The following is a 13919-nucleotide window of genomic DNA, read 5'->3' as shown; positions in this document are numbered from 1 at the left end:
GCTCGTTTGACATCTCCTCCCCACCCCCCATTACAGTGAAAGCCTCGAGGGCAGGGATTTGTCTGCCTGTTGGCAAATGTGTTCCCAGTGCTCACAGAGAACCAGCACGCAGTAGCAGCAGGAGTGACAGTCCCTTCCTGGCAGGTCCTTGAGCACGGTGTGGGGCACCTAGCGGGCTGTGTTTAAGATGCTCCCAGGGGAGGCTTGTTGCCACTGGCCCCGCTGGTTCTGGGTCTGTGTTGTCAGATTCCTTGTCTTGAGTCTCTTCACTTACATGAGTCAGAAAAGGCACCAAGCCTGCGGACAGCTGTCAGACCTCAAGCCTCTCCCAGCACGTCCAGAATCTCAGTTTCCCTTCCCTGAAGGGCTTCCTTGAGACAGAGCGTCTCAAAAACTTAACACTTCTTGATGTCATCATGCAAGCAGAGTGGTGGGCCTAACAGTGGATCAGGGCTTGGTGGGTCCCAAGGAAATGAGCCGCCGAGTCTCCCCATCCATCAGGAGTCCAGGGAACACCACCCTGAGCTCGCCAGACCCATTACCCCCATCCATCAAGGATTCTGGGGACCCTTCTGTGACTGCGGGGCCCATCTCCCCGTCCGACAGGGACCTCGCTCGGATCCCCGATGCCATCCCCCGCTCCGGGTCTTCCCTGTCCTCGCGCAGGCGGGATCCCACCGGGGACAGCGGGGATCCCTGAGCGTCACGCCGCTGTTGTGGAGCGTGTGTTGACGCCGTCGCCTGGGAGACGGGCGGGGGCGGGCCCGGGGAGGGGGGCGCGGCCTGGCTGCGCGCGCTAGGGGCCGAGCCGGCTGTTCAGGGCCCTGGCGGCCTCAGTGGCCACGGCCGCCGCCGCCCGCCGGCTTATATACCGCGGCTAAATTTAGGCTGCGCCCGGAGCTCGTCCCCATCCGGGACGCGTTTCCGCCGCCGCCGCCTTGGCCCGGCCCCCGCGCGCGCCGCGCCTATAAGGCTTGGGCGGGCCCGGCCGCGGCCCGCAGAGCCGTCCCCGCCCGCCCGCGCCCCGACCAGCCCGGCTTCGGGCAGCCTCTCACCGGTGTCCCGAATCCGCGTCAGCCCCGGGTCCCAGTCATGGCGCTAAGCGAGCCCATCCTCCCGTCCTTCTCCACTTTCGCTAGCCCGTGCCGGGAGCGCGGCCTGCAGGAGGTGAGGGCGGCAGGGACCGCGGGCGGCGGGGGCGGCTGGCTCAGGGTAGCAGAACGTGGGCTGCGGGGTAGGAGAGCGCAGGCGGCAGGCACGGCGGGCTCAGGGTAATGGAAGGCGGGTAGCGGGCCGCGATTCCCGCCCCTCCGCGCGCTCACGCCCGCGCGTATCCCCTGTCACCCGCAGCGCTGGCCGCGCACCGAGCCGGAGGCAGGCGGCACCGACGACGACCTCAACAGCGTGTTGGACTTCATCCTGTCCATGGGGCTGGACGGCCTGGGAGCTGAGTCCGCCCCGGAGCCCCCGCCACCCCCGCCACCCCCGCCGCCTGCGTTCTACTACCCGGACCCCGGCGCGCCGCCTCCCTATGGCGCCCCCGCGGGCGGTTTGGTGTCCGAGTTGCTGCGGCCAGAACTGGACGTGCCACCGGGACCCGCGCTGCACGGTCGCTTTCTGCTGGCGCCTCCGGGCCGCCTGGTGAAGGCTGAGCCCCCCGAGGCAGACGGCGGCGGCGGCTACGGCTGCCCGCCCGGCCTGGCCCGCGGACCACGGGGCCTCAAGCGCGAGGGCGCCCCGGGCCCGGCCGCCGCGTGCATGCGAGGCCCCGGGGGCCGCCCCCCGCCACCGGCCGACACGCCACCGCTCAGCCCCGATGGCCCCGCGCGCCTGCCTGCACCCGGCCCGCGCGCCCCCTTCCCGCCTCCTTTCGGCGGCCCGGGCTTCGGGGCGCCCGGGCCCGGCCTGCATTACGCGCCGTCCGCGCCCGCCGCCTTCGGTCTCTTTGACGACGCGGCCGCCGCCGCCGCGGCTCTGGGCTTGGCGCCATCCACCGCCCGAGGTCTCCTCACGCCGCCTGCGTCTCCGCTGGAGCTGCTGGAGGCCAAGCCCAAGCGCGGCCGCCGGTCCTGGCCGCGGAAACGCACGGCCACGCACACCTGCAGCTACGCGGGCTGCGGCAAGACCTACACCAAGAGCTCGCACCTCAAGGCGCACCTGCGCACGCATACAGGTGGGCGGCGGGCACAGGCTGGGGACAGCTGCTAGGGGCGCCAGAGGAGGGGCGTACTTGGGAACCCCCAGAGGGCGTAGCCCGAGGGTTGGGCAGGGGGCAAGGTCTTAGAAAGCCCCCTGGGGGCGTGGCTCGGGAACCTGGGGCGTGGGCGCGCCCCTAGGATCCTCCTGGGAGCGTGACTCGGGACTTTGGGCAGGGGTGCGCACTTAGGAAACCTAGGGGAGACGCTGCGTCTGAGACTGTTGCGGAGGGAGTGCAGGCTTAGGAGCCCCCTGGGGGCGTGGCTCTAGACACCAGCAGCGGACAGGCTGCGCCTCGGACCCCCGGGGAGTGAGGATTGAGAAACCGAGGAGTGGGGGATAATGTGCCTAGGATACCTACAGGTTCAAAAAGTAGCCGGGAGCACTTCTGGGAGCTGGTTAGGGGGTGGGATGGGTGCACCCGAGTAGCCGCTAAGCAGCGGGGTGAGTACCGGGAGTCTCCGGCAGGAGAGAAACTAAGAACCGCTCTCGCCCTCTCTCTGCAGGCGAGAAGCCCTACCACTGCAACTGGGAAGGCTGCGGCTGGAAGTTCGCGCGATCGGACGAGCTCACGCGCCACTACCGCAAGCACACGGGCCACCGGCCCTTCCAATGCCATCTGTGCGACCGTGCCTTCTCGCGCTCCGACCACCTGGCGCTGCACATGAAGCGACACATGTAGCCCGGACGCCCCCCGCCCCCACCCGCGCGCGGCCGTGGCGGGTCCCACGCGCCGGGCACGGCCCCCTTCCAAACTGTGACTGGTATTTATTGGGCCCAGAGGACCGGGGCCGGGCACAGCGTGGCCACCGAGGGGGCGCCCTTCCCCGCCCCGCCCCCCCACGATGCCCGACCCCCAGCAGAGACTGAAGGCCCGGTGGGAGAAGACCACGATCCTCCTTGACGAGTTTTGTTTTCAAAATGGTGCAATAATTAAGCGTCGTCTTCCCCCCGCCCCACCGGGTCTACACTAGAGGATCGAGGCTTGATGCCTTGTGAAAAATAACGCCTTAATTTGTACTGTGCAACCTTTTTTATAATATTGTACATAGAGACTGTGATATATTGTATTACTGTAAATAAGGAGACTACTGGGCATTTTGACAACCTAGTTTTTAATAAGATTTTACTGTTGGTTTTTTTTTTATTAAAAAACGTTTTGCATCGTTTGAAAAAAAATCACAGCCCTGGTCCGGCCGCTTGGATAACTGGGGGCTTGGGACACTTGGAAGGAGTGAGGGGATGTGGGGACAGGCAGCTTATGTAGAGGGCAGCCTGGCAGAGTCTGGGTGAGGGGGGTGCTGCCCCAGCTAGCACCTGGGGTTGCCAGTTGCAGCCCCCAGCTGCCAGGAACCTGTGGGTTTTTCTATAAATTTAAACACTGCATTTTAGGACTGAGGGAGTTATTTTAAGGTTGTTCCCTGAGCCATAAATTGCCTCCTTTTCCCTAGAGCTGGAGAAACTGCTTGCTGGTCTCACTGACGTGGCCTTCTCTAGGTTGAAAAAAGTCTTACCTCTTTTTGGAAGCTTCTGAGGTTTTAGCCAAACTTTTATAAAGCACAGACCTTTTCTTTTTTTGGAAGGGGTAAAATGCTGAGTTTCTGACCTGCATTGCCTTTCACTAGTCTTGCCTTTTAGCAGAATTTTTTTTTTTTTAAGATGAGTTCCCCATCCTGTTAGGGGGAAAAAAAAAAAAAAGAAATACATGTTTGAGGGTCATGGATGGTGAGTGTTCTTTTCCAGAGGAGAAAACAAGAGGTCCAGAGAGGTAGCTATGGAACAGTGATGTCAGGGTGTCAGCATGGTCTGTCTGCCTCCCAAGGGTCTTCAGATCCCACTAGAGTGATTTCTGTAACAAGCCACCTGCTGCTGATGTTGGAGGGTTAGAAGACCCTCCCCAGCAGCCCTTGTGTGACAGAGTCACATCAGAGCCCCAACCTTGATGGTTGGAGGTGTTCTCTCTAGAAGTCTACCTCGTGAGCAAGACAGGATCCCCACACAGCACCCTGGATGCCTCGGATCAGGCAAGGAGGTACTGCTCCCTGCCAGGTTCCCCCTCCTCTTCCCCCTTCTCGGAGCCTGGGTGGGTAACTATGGCCACTAACAATTGCACAAGCTGTTTGCAGAAAGTGAAAATAGCTTGTAAGCAGTGCCTGTTTTAAAAACACTCTTGCCCTGTTGCGACAGAGGCTGGGATTTCCTCCCTCCCTCCCTCTCTTCATCCTTCCTACCACCACCACCCCACCCCTTCCCCGCCTCCCCAGCAGCCCTGGAAACAGCTGAGAGTGTTTGGCAATCCACAAAAAGCAGAAATGGAAGATGACAATCTGATTCATCTTTCTTGAGTCAATAGCCTGGACCCACTTCCGCTAGCGATGCAGGGCATGCAAGTGTGCGTGTGTGAGCTTCTGTATCCTCTCTCTGCAGCTTTTGCAAAAAAAAAAACAATGATTCCAAAGCAGAGCACTGGCCCCCTCCATCTCTGGAAACACCCCCTCTGTGCTCGGAGCTGGTTTCAGAGGCACTAGGAGTAGAAGAATGACTTGAAAAAGATTTTAAGTAATTTTTGGTAGGGTCCTCTGATCTTTCTCATTGACTTTTTGAACTTGGGGTAAAACCATTTTTCTCGCTGGCTTGAAAACACCTCCCAGAGGCCTCTGGCCCCAATGAGAGGCTACTTGTTAAGGGACTGATGCTGCTGAAGTTTCTGTTTCCTGAGTACCTCCAACTGATACAATAGAAAGTGTCAGACTCCTACACAGCTGTACCTTTCGGCAAGAGACATGGGCCTGCAAAGAGCCGGCTCGCACTGATTAATGCAGAAACCCTCGCTTATTGTTTTCTCTGCCCCTTTCTGAAACCCAAAGCTTGACTTACGCCTAACATCTTCCAGATGAGCGGTTCTCAGCCAGTGGCAACTCGGTCTTGAGATATTTGGGGTTGCCACGACTGGGGGATGCTGCTTGCCTTGAGTGGGCGGGTGCCAGGGATGCTGCAGAGGCATTGTAGCAGACGTGAGACAGCTCCCTCCACAGAGAGTCATTCGGTCCCAGGGTCATTCGTGTCGCAATTGAAACGCTCAGGTTCCTAAACCATCATCCTCATTCACCACTTTTATCAGCGAGGAAGGGGCTCCATCTCAGGGAGCAGGCTTCCATGACAGATGGTGCTACCCAGAGAAAAGTGTGAATAAAACTTCACTGCTGGGCCCCGTCTCCATCCCTGTGAGAAGACACAGAACACTTTTCCTTCCTGGTGTCCACTTGAGAAAATACAAAGTATTTATCAAAGCAGGGAAAAAAAAAAAAAAAGGAAAACTTTTTCCCTTCATTCTATAACCCAGTTCCCGTCAAAGGTTTTTTGGAGAAAGGGATTGCTGGTCAGTGGTTGAGTTGTTTTCACATGGCTGTGACTATCAATGTATCTCTTGTTTTTTTTTCCAGGAAAGATTATAACTATTTTTCCATCTATTTTCCTCCATGATATGGTTTTATCATCGTTTTAAATGGCTTCATAATATTCCATTTAGATGGGCCAAGAGTTGCTTATGCAAACAAGCACTGGGCATCTGTGCATACATGCTGGGCCATATTTCAGATTGTCCCCCTAGGGCTGAAAAAGATAACGGTTTTGGAGGGCTTTGAGTATTGCCCAAATTGCTCTCCCAAGAGTGACTCCAGTGATGAGGGAAAGATATAGGAGCTATTTTTCTCGCCTGAGTTTCCTGTATGTCAGGGAGGCCCAGGCATCCTGCAGAATGATGTGGTGTGAAATGGGGGCAGGGAGAACTTCAGAGGAGCAGGTGAGTCCCAGTATATGCCTGACTCAGCACCCTACCCCATCAGCCAAGCTGAGCTAGCACCCAGACTCAGCCACACCCTACAGAGTTTCAAGGAAACAGGTCAGTGATGAATGGCTCTCAGAGGCACCAGCACGAAGCAGCTGCCTGGACTCATGCTAAGCAGGTGTGACAAGATCAGGGTTTCTCAACCCCATCACCATCAACATCGGGGCCGAATCGTTCTCGGTTGTGGGGGTGAGGTCAGTGTGTGGGACTTTCAAGTATTTCTCACCCCACCACTTCTTTTCATGTTTATAGATATAAAAACAGACAGAGAGATAGATGATATGATGGATGGATAGATGACTGGATGGATGGATGGATATATCGATATGATGGATGAATGTGGATGAATGCATGGATAGATAGATGATAGATATGATGGATGGATGGATAAATAGATGATGGTTAGATATAATGAATGGATGGATGAATAGTTGAATAGATGGATGGATAGATAGATAATGGATGGATATATATGATGGATGGATGAATGGATAGATGGATGGATATATAGATATGATAGATATGATGGATGAATGTATGGATGGATAGATAGATGATAGATGATATGATGGATGGATAGATAGATGATGGTTAGATATGATAAGTGGATGGATGGATAGATGAATAGATGGATGGATAGATAGATATAACGGATGGATGGATAGATGATAGATATGAAGGATGCCTAGATAGCTGATAATCTTTCTCTCAATCTATCTTCCTTTCCATCTCTCCACTTCTGTCCCATTCTCTCTCTCTCTCTCTCAATCTGTCTCTCTCCTCCACTCATTCATTCAGCAAATACTCCCAGTGCCTCAGTCCTGAGCAGAGTTCTGAGGAAGCAGAAGTGACTCAGCCTCGCCTCATCACCCAGAGACAGTATCCACAAGTGCTTGTTGAATGACTAAGGCAGTGAGAACTTAAGCTGAGCTCCTGGCTGGGGCAGGTGCTTTTATCCCTTGATACAAATTCTCTTTCAACCTTCCCACTAAGCTGTGGTGTGCGGGGGTAGAGAATGGCCACCCCCATTTTCCAAATGTGGATAGTGGGTGCCAAGAGAGGACCGCTAGCCCCTAGCCCAGTGCAGGGATAGCTGGTAGGGGCTGGGCTCAAACCCAGGTTGGCCCAATCTTGACGTCACAGCTCCTACCCACACCTGGAAACAGCTATATGCTAAACTGCATCAAACTCACCCTCTTCCTGCACACTACCTGGAGGGCCTGGAAGCCCCAGTGAGTCCTTTAGAGGCTTCCCTCTGAATATCCTGAAAAACTCATATTTCAGGAAAATCTCCGGCAAAGAAGAGCAGGCTCAGGAAACATAGGTGTCTGGGGGAAGGGAGCCTAACTGGGTGGATGGAGTTCCCTGAGATGTTGCAATAAAAAGCAAAAGAAGGGAACTTCTCTGGTGGTCCAGTGATTAAAACTCTGCCTGCCAATGCAGGAGTCATGAGTTCAATCCCTGATCTGGGAAGATCCCATGTGCCATGGAGCAACTAAACCCATGCCCTACAACTACTGAGCTTGCACTCTAAAGTCTGTGAGCTCCAACCACTGAGGCCTATGTGCCCTAGAGCCCATCCTCTAAAACAAGAGAAGCCACCACGATGAGACCACACACTGCAACTAGAGAGTAGCCCCCAGCTCGCCACAACTAGAGAAGGTTCACATGCCACAACAAAGGTCCAGTGCAGCCAGAACACAAACCAACTAGGGCATTGGACCCAATGGCTCCTCTACATGGACCACATATTGGGGACAATTTCGTCTCCCCAGTAAAACCAGATGGTATCATATAGCAGGTTGTTATCATTCTAGAATAAATCCAAAGATTTCACTGTGGTCCATGGGTCCCACCTCCTCCTGCCCAACTCTCTTTCATGCCTGCATGCTCAATCAGCCACACTGTCCTCCTTACTGTCACCAGACATGCTCCTCTTCAGTCCTGCCTCAGGGCCTTTGCACCTGCTGTTCTCCAGACCTGAAATGTTGTTCCCTGCATTCTTCCCATAGCCAGTATGGGAAGCTGGCTAGTAGCAGCCAAGCCAAGCTGTACTGGGGGAATCTTTGAGACCTCAAAGCCAGACACCACCAGATCTTCAGGGGAAAGGCAGGGGCCCCACTGGCTCTCACCAGACACCAGGGGAAAGAAGCTGGCCCTGGAATCTCAAGTCCCAACACCTCTGCTTTTCGAGCGGAACTGAGGGAAAGCCCCTCAGAGGCATCCTCTCCCTGTCCTTGTAGAAGAGGAAACTGAGGCCCGGAGGTGTTTCCCAGAGTCATTCACTGGTGCTAGGACTCCCACTCTGAAGGTAGGGGTTTTCCCTTCACTGTGCACCTTCAGAAGGCCAGGTTCACTCTGGTTCATGAGAGAGGCAGAGGGAGGAGGCAAACCTCAACACCCCATTCTCCACCCATTTAAATTCTTCTTTTAGAAGAGAGAGAGGGTGGGGGCGGGGTTACATTTATGGCCACACGTGGGCTCTGTGAATAAACAGACATGCCTTCCAGACCTACCTCAGGGCCTTTGCACTTGCCTTTCACGCAGCTGGAAATGCTAGCCAGCTGCTCCTTGCCCTTCCAGGTCCTGTCTGTCCAGCTAACCTTACACACTCTCTGGGATGGAGGATTCAATGACATCCTCCGCTGGGCCACACTCAATGACTTCTTTCAAATGACTGGGGTCCTCTGGACCTGACTGCACGTTAGCCAATGTTACCCAAACAGAGGAAACTGGGGCTGGCAGGGCAGACGAACTCTTTAATGTGCCAGGGAGGTGAGCAGTGCATGGAGAGACGCAGAAAAGGGAGAAAAGTGCCTGAGGTCACACAGCAGGAAATCCAGAGTTTCTTGGAGTTCCGTCTCCCTAAATCCTTACCCAGCTTCCCCAAGGCTGAGACCCAGTGGCCATCCAGTCCTAGAAGGTTCTGCATCCCTGCCCCACCGGTCTCCTCCACAGATCCCTGAGCCTCTGCTGGGCTTCTCGGAGGACATAGCTGATTCAGCCTTCTGGGACCTCCATTTATCCTGCCTCCAATGTTAGGGCTCATGGATTGACCCACCTGGGAGGCAGAGGGATGGAGGGAGGTCCCACAGAGGGGGCTTTCAAGAGGGAGAAGGTGGATCTGGCTGGAACCCCCAGGAGGAGGCAGGGGTGAGTCAGGGATGCAGGACTGAAAGGCGGGGTGACCGTCAGCCTTGTGCCATGTCCCTCAAGCCCATTAACATGGTTCTTCCACCATGACCTTGGCTGGGAAGGCACCCCCCTTCTCTCTGAGGCCACACACCCTCCCCTACCCTTCTCTTGGTTCCCTTAGTATTTTTTACCCCAGAACCTGGAGGCTGGCTCTGACTGGGGGCTCCCTGGGTGGGACCTTGGCTGAGACCAACCATGAGAAGTAAACTCGCTATTCTAGGAGTCACACAGAGAATGGAGACAGGGACTCTGACAAAACCCTTCTTCAGGACTGAGTACCATATCCAGCCTCTGTCTTCTCCATTTCCTCATCTTCCTCCCGTCCATCTCTTGTTTTCTTTCTTTTTTCACTGTCATAACATACAAGACTCTTGAAAGTCCCTTGGACAGCAAGGAGATGAAACCAGTCAATCCTAAAGGAAATCAACCCTAAATATTCCTTGGAAGGACTGATGCTGCAGCTGAAGTACCACCTGACGTGAAGAGCCAACTCATTGGAAAAGACCGTGATGCTGGGAAAGATTGAGGGCAGGAGGAGAAGGGGGTAACAGAGGATGAGATGGTTGGATAGCATCACCAATTCAATGGACATGAATTTGAGCAAACTCCAGGAGATGGTGAAGGACAGCAGTTCATGGGGTCACAAAGAGTCAAACATGACTAAGCGACTAAACAACAACAACAAAAATACACACAACAAAACTAACCCTTTTTTAAAGATTTTTTCTTTAATGTGAACCATGTTTAAAGTCTTTACTGAATTTGTTACAATACTCTGCGCGCGTGTGTGTGTGTCCACTCTCAAACCCCGGTCTCCTGCAATGCAGGCAGATTCTTTACCATCTGAGCCACCATGGAAGCCCTGTTACAATATCACTCCCATTTTATGTTTTGGTTTTATGGCTGCATGGCAGGTAGGATCTTAGCTCTCCATCCAGGGAGCAAACCTGACCCCGTGCATCAGAGGTCAAAGTCTTAACCACTGCACCCCCAGGGAAGTCCCAAAATCAACCATTTTAACCAGTATTAAGTGTACATAGGTTCTGTGGCATTAAATACACTCACACTGTGGTTCAGCCATTATCACCATCCATCTTCAGAAATTTTTCATCTTCCCCAGCTGAAACTCTGGCCCCATTCAACACAAACTCCCCAGCTCCAACCCCAGGCCCTGGCACCCTTCACTCTACCTTCTATCTCTATGAATCTGACTACTTTAGGGAGCTCGTGTGAGTAGAGTCATACCACATATGTCCTTTTGTGGCTGGCCTAGTTCACTCAGCATCATGTCCTCGAGGTTTATTCATGTTATCACATATTTCAGAATTTCTTTCCTGTTTGAGGCTGAGTAATATTCCTTTGTGTGGATAGCCTACATTTGTTTATCTATTCATCCATTGACGGACACTGGGCTGCTCTCTCGTTCTGACTGCTGTGGGTAAAGCTGCCATGAACATGCATGTGCATACATATCCTTGAGACCCTGCTTTCAGTTCTTTGGTGATGAACCCAGAAGAGGAATCCTGGATCTCTTGTTTTCTTTTGAAAGTTTTATTCACCCCTTCTCAGAAACTCAGATGTGTTTTTCTTTTCTGAACAGCTCGCCCAGGCCCAGCTGCAAATTGCTCAGAGTTCCCATCTCACATCAACACCAGCTCACCACTGTCGGCTCCAACCAGTCACACTCTGCGCCTCGGTTTCCTCCTCTATAAAATGGGGGCAACAGCAGAGGGGAGGGGAGCGCTGCCAGTGGCCTGGCTTTGGGGTCATCCGGAAATGGGGTTTTCGCAGCAACACAGGCTCTGCAGAGAGGCTGAGGCTCCCAGGGAGCTGGACCGGCCTGCGGGCGAGGTGCCACTCACACCCGGCACGCCCGTCCGCCTGCTCAGCCTACAAGATGCTCTGTGTGCAGCCAGGACCCGACCCTACCAGGCGCAGAAGGCCCAGGACAGCCTTCTTGAGAGGGCACACAGATGCCTGGAGGCCAGGCCGCGAGACCCTCCACTAGGCCAGGGCCTGAGCTAGGCCAACATCATCTGCCTGCACTCCGAAGCAGCAGAGGCCACTCAGCGGGATCAGCCAGCCAGACCTCTTGGGTCCCTTGGCCGCCCTGAGTCACAAGAGCTAGACACACAGGCCGAGTGCCTGCCAATGGCCCTTGCTTCCCAAGACCTGCTCTGTTTCAGCCTAGATCAATGTGAACAGAATGTGTTATTGACAAGCCTTTCTATTCTTCTCTCTCCTCTACCACTGTTTTGTTTTGTTTTGTTTTCAATAGAGAGAGTCTGGAAACCAATTGGGCTTTCCTGATGGATTAGTGGTAAAGAATCCGCCTGCAATGCAGGAGACGTGGGTTTGATGCCTGGGTCGGGAAGATCCCCTGGGGGAGGAAATGGCAACCCACTCCAGTATTCTTGCCTGGGAAATGCTATGAACAAAGGAGTCTGGCAGGCTACAGTCCATGGGGTCGCAGAGTCAGCCACGACTGAAGACGCAGGCGTGGAAACCAACAAGACTGAACAGACATGTCTAGAACACTCCACCCAAAGGCGGCAGAATACACACGAACATTCCCCAGGATGGGCCACCAACCAACCTCAACAAATTGAAGAGGCTTGAGATAATACCAAGTATGTTCTCTGACCACAGTGGAATGAAATTAGAAACCCCAAACACGAGAAAGTTGGCAACCTTGGAAATACGTGGAAATGAAGTAACAATAGTACAGAGAGACCTGCTTCAAGACAAAGCCAGCAAATCCCAGAGGCGGGAGATTGGTTGCAGGGGCCTGAGCTCCAAGGCTAGGGGGAGGCAGGACGTGCATCAGGCTTTGCCTGGGGGCCTGTGTGGACCTGGGGCTCATCTGCAGATCTGGGGATGGGGGTGGGACCTGTGAAGTCTCTGGTGTCCCCAGGGGATTTCTTGTGGTTCCCAAGGGGTTGTGGCTTACAGAATGGGAGCCTGTCCTGATGCACATGAGTGACCCCAAACCCCCAAGGGCAGCTCCTGGTGGTTCCAGTGGGGTTCACTGGGGGTTGCTTCTGAGAGTGTCCCCCAGCCGTCCAGACATGCTCCTCCCTTGCTTGTTGAGAACATGTTGAAAACACTCTGCATTCTGGTCTTTAATGGTCAGCAGTCTCTCTCCTCTGAACCTCTACTTCTTCCATGTCGCCCTTCACCTTTCATCTTAATCTCTGTCTCCCCACCACTCTGACTCACCCTGGCTCCTCCCCAACCCCACATCATTGCAGAGACTGTTCCTTATGCCCCAAAGCCCTTTCCATGCATCCATGGGAAACCTTAATCCATCCTTCAAGGCCTAGCTCAAGCATCACCTCCTCCAGGAAGCCTGCCCCGATTCCCCCAGCCAAACCTCTTCTTCCCACCATGCAGGCCTGACCTCACTGGGGTGGAGACACCTGCATGGGTACCTGGCACCCTCACCCAGTGAGGCCTGAGCAGCCAGGAGTGAGGGCTGTTACCTACTTGGGTGGGGGGGGGGACAGCTGAGGAGTCAGTACCCATGAGTGGGCCTAGCACTTGTGTTCCCAGGTCCTCATATCCAGCCAAACTCCAAATTCAGGCCTTCCTAGGATGATAGGATTTCTGATTGACTCCAGGAGTCTGTGCTAATGCTAATGCGGGGTTGTGTGCAGCAGGCAGTATAGACAGGACTTGGAGATTGGTGGCCCAGGTCACCCCAGCTGACACTGGTCTTCTGGTTGTGGCCCCAGGCAACTGCCCAGTCTCTGGGAGTGAGAGCTTCCATCTGGGCTGGTCAGAAAAGTTAACCAAAGTCAGGTTCCTTCCCGCACACTATGGGAGCTCAGCCTCCGCTCTTTCCTCCGCCTCCATTCCTCCAGGAGAAGTTGAATCTCATCTGGGGGGCTCAGGCAGGGCCCAGAAGTTGACATCTGTGCCGCGCTCTGGGGATCGGCTCAGCCATACTTTGAGACGTGCGGCTGTAAACTGTCACAGTCATTCAGGAAATAGTTCTGCACCCGCCGAGTGTCAGATGCTGTTCACTGTTCGTGAGGTTGCTTCCTGGTCTTCTCCAGTACATTCTGATTGCCCTCCACTTCCAACACACCTGATTTCAACCTTGACCTCGAGTTGGCCTTTTGGGGACTGTCCCAAGACCGAAAGACACACTCCTTGGCTCACCCCCCCGCTGTCTGTGGCCTTGGGGGTTCTATGATATTTCAAAGCGAGGAGAGAAACCAGGATCAGGAGTCCAGCCAGCCCCATTTTTCACTTGGCTTTAAAATATGCCCAGAGGCGCCAATCCCAGCTCTCAGGAGCAGAATTCTCCACATTCCCAGTGTGTTTCCGTTGAACCCCAAACCTCAAATACATCCTGATGTCTCATTTTTTCAGCGCACCCCGGGGTGACTTAGGCCAGCTCACTGGGGGCTTGTCAGTTCGTTTTGAGTCACCCCGAGGTTTGTCAAAGGAAGGGTTTCTCATCTCAGAAGTTGGCGCCTGTTCCATCAAGCACGGCTGGTTCTCACCAACCCTCTGCCTGCATCTGTGCTGTTCATCTCAGGAGCCTGTGGCTGGCTTGGCCCTGCCTGCTAAAATCTGAGCCCCTGCTGACTCAAAGGGGCAGCCCCAGCAACCGGGCAGGGGCTTGTGGACATTGGCCAGGCATGAGCTGAGCTCCTGGGTTCACTATGGTCGA

At 54.5% G+C, this 13919-nt stretch overlaps 1 protein-coding gene across 1 annotated transcript; it reads left to right on the top strand.

Moving 5' to 3' along the window:
* The first annotated feature begins 952 nt into the window (after positions 1-952).
* Positions 953-3385, top strand: KLF2 (KLF transcription factor 2). Its single transcript, XM_065917522.1, has 3 exons — positions 953-1167; positions 1351-2173; positions 2703-3385. Exons 1-3 carry the CDS (start codon positions 1093-1095, stop codon positions 2876-2878), a joined length of 1074 nt encoding a protein of 357 aa, XP_065773594.1. The 5' UTR covers positions 953-1092; the 3' UTR covers positions 2879-3385.
* The last annotated feature ends 10534 nt before the right edge of the window (positions 3386-13919 follow it).

Source organism: Muntiacus reevesi, chromosome 1, assembly GCF_963930625.1.
Source record: "Muntiacus reevesi chromosome 1, mMunRee1.1, whole genome shotgun sequence".
Classification (NCBI taxonomy): Eukaryota; Metazoa; Chordata; class Mammalia; order Artiodactyla; family Cervidae; genus Muntiacus; species Muntiacus reevesi.
This window is presented reverse-complemented; position numbering and strand designations above follow the sequence as displayed.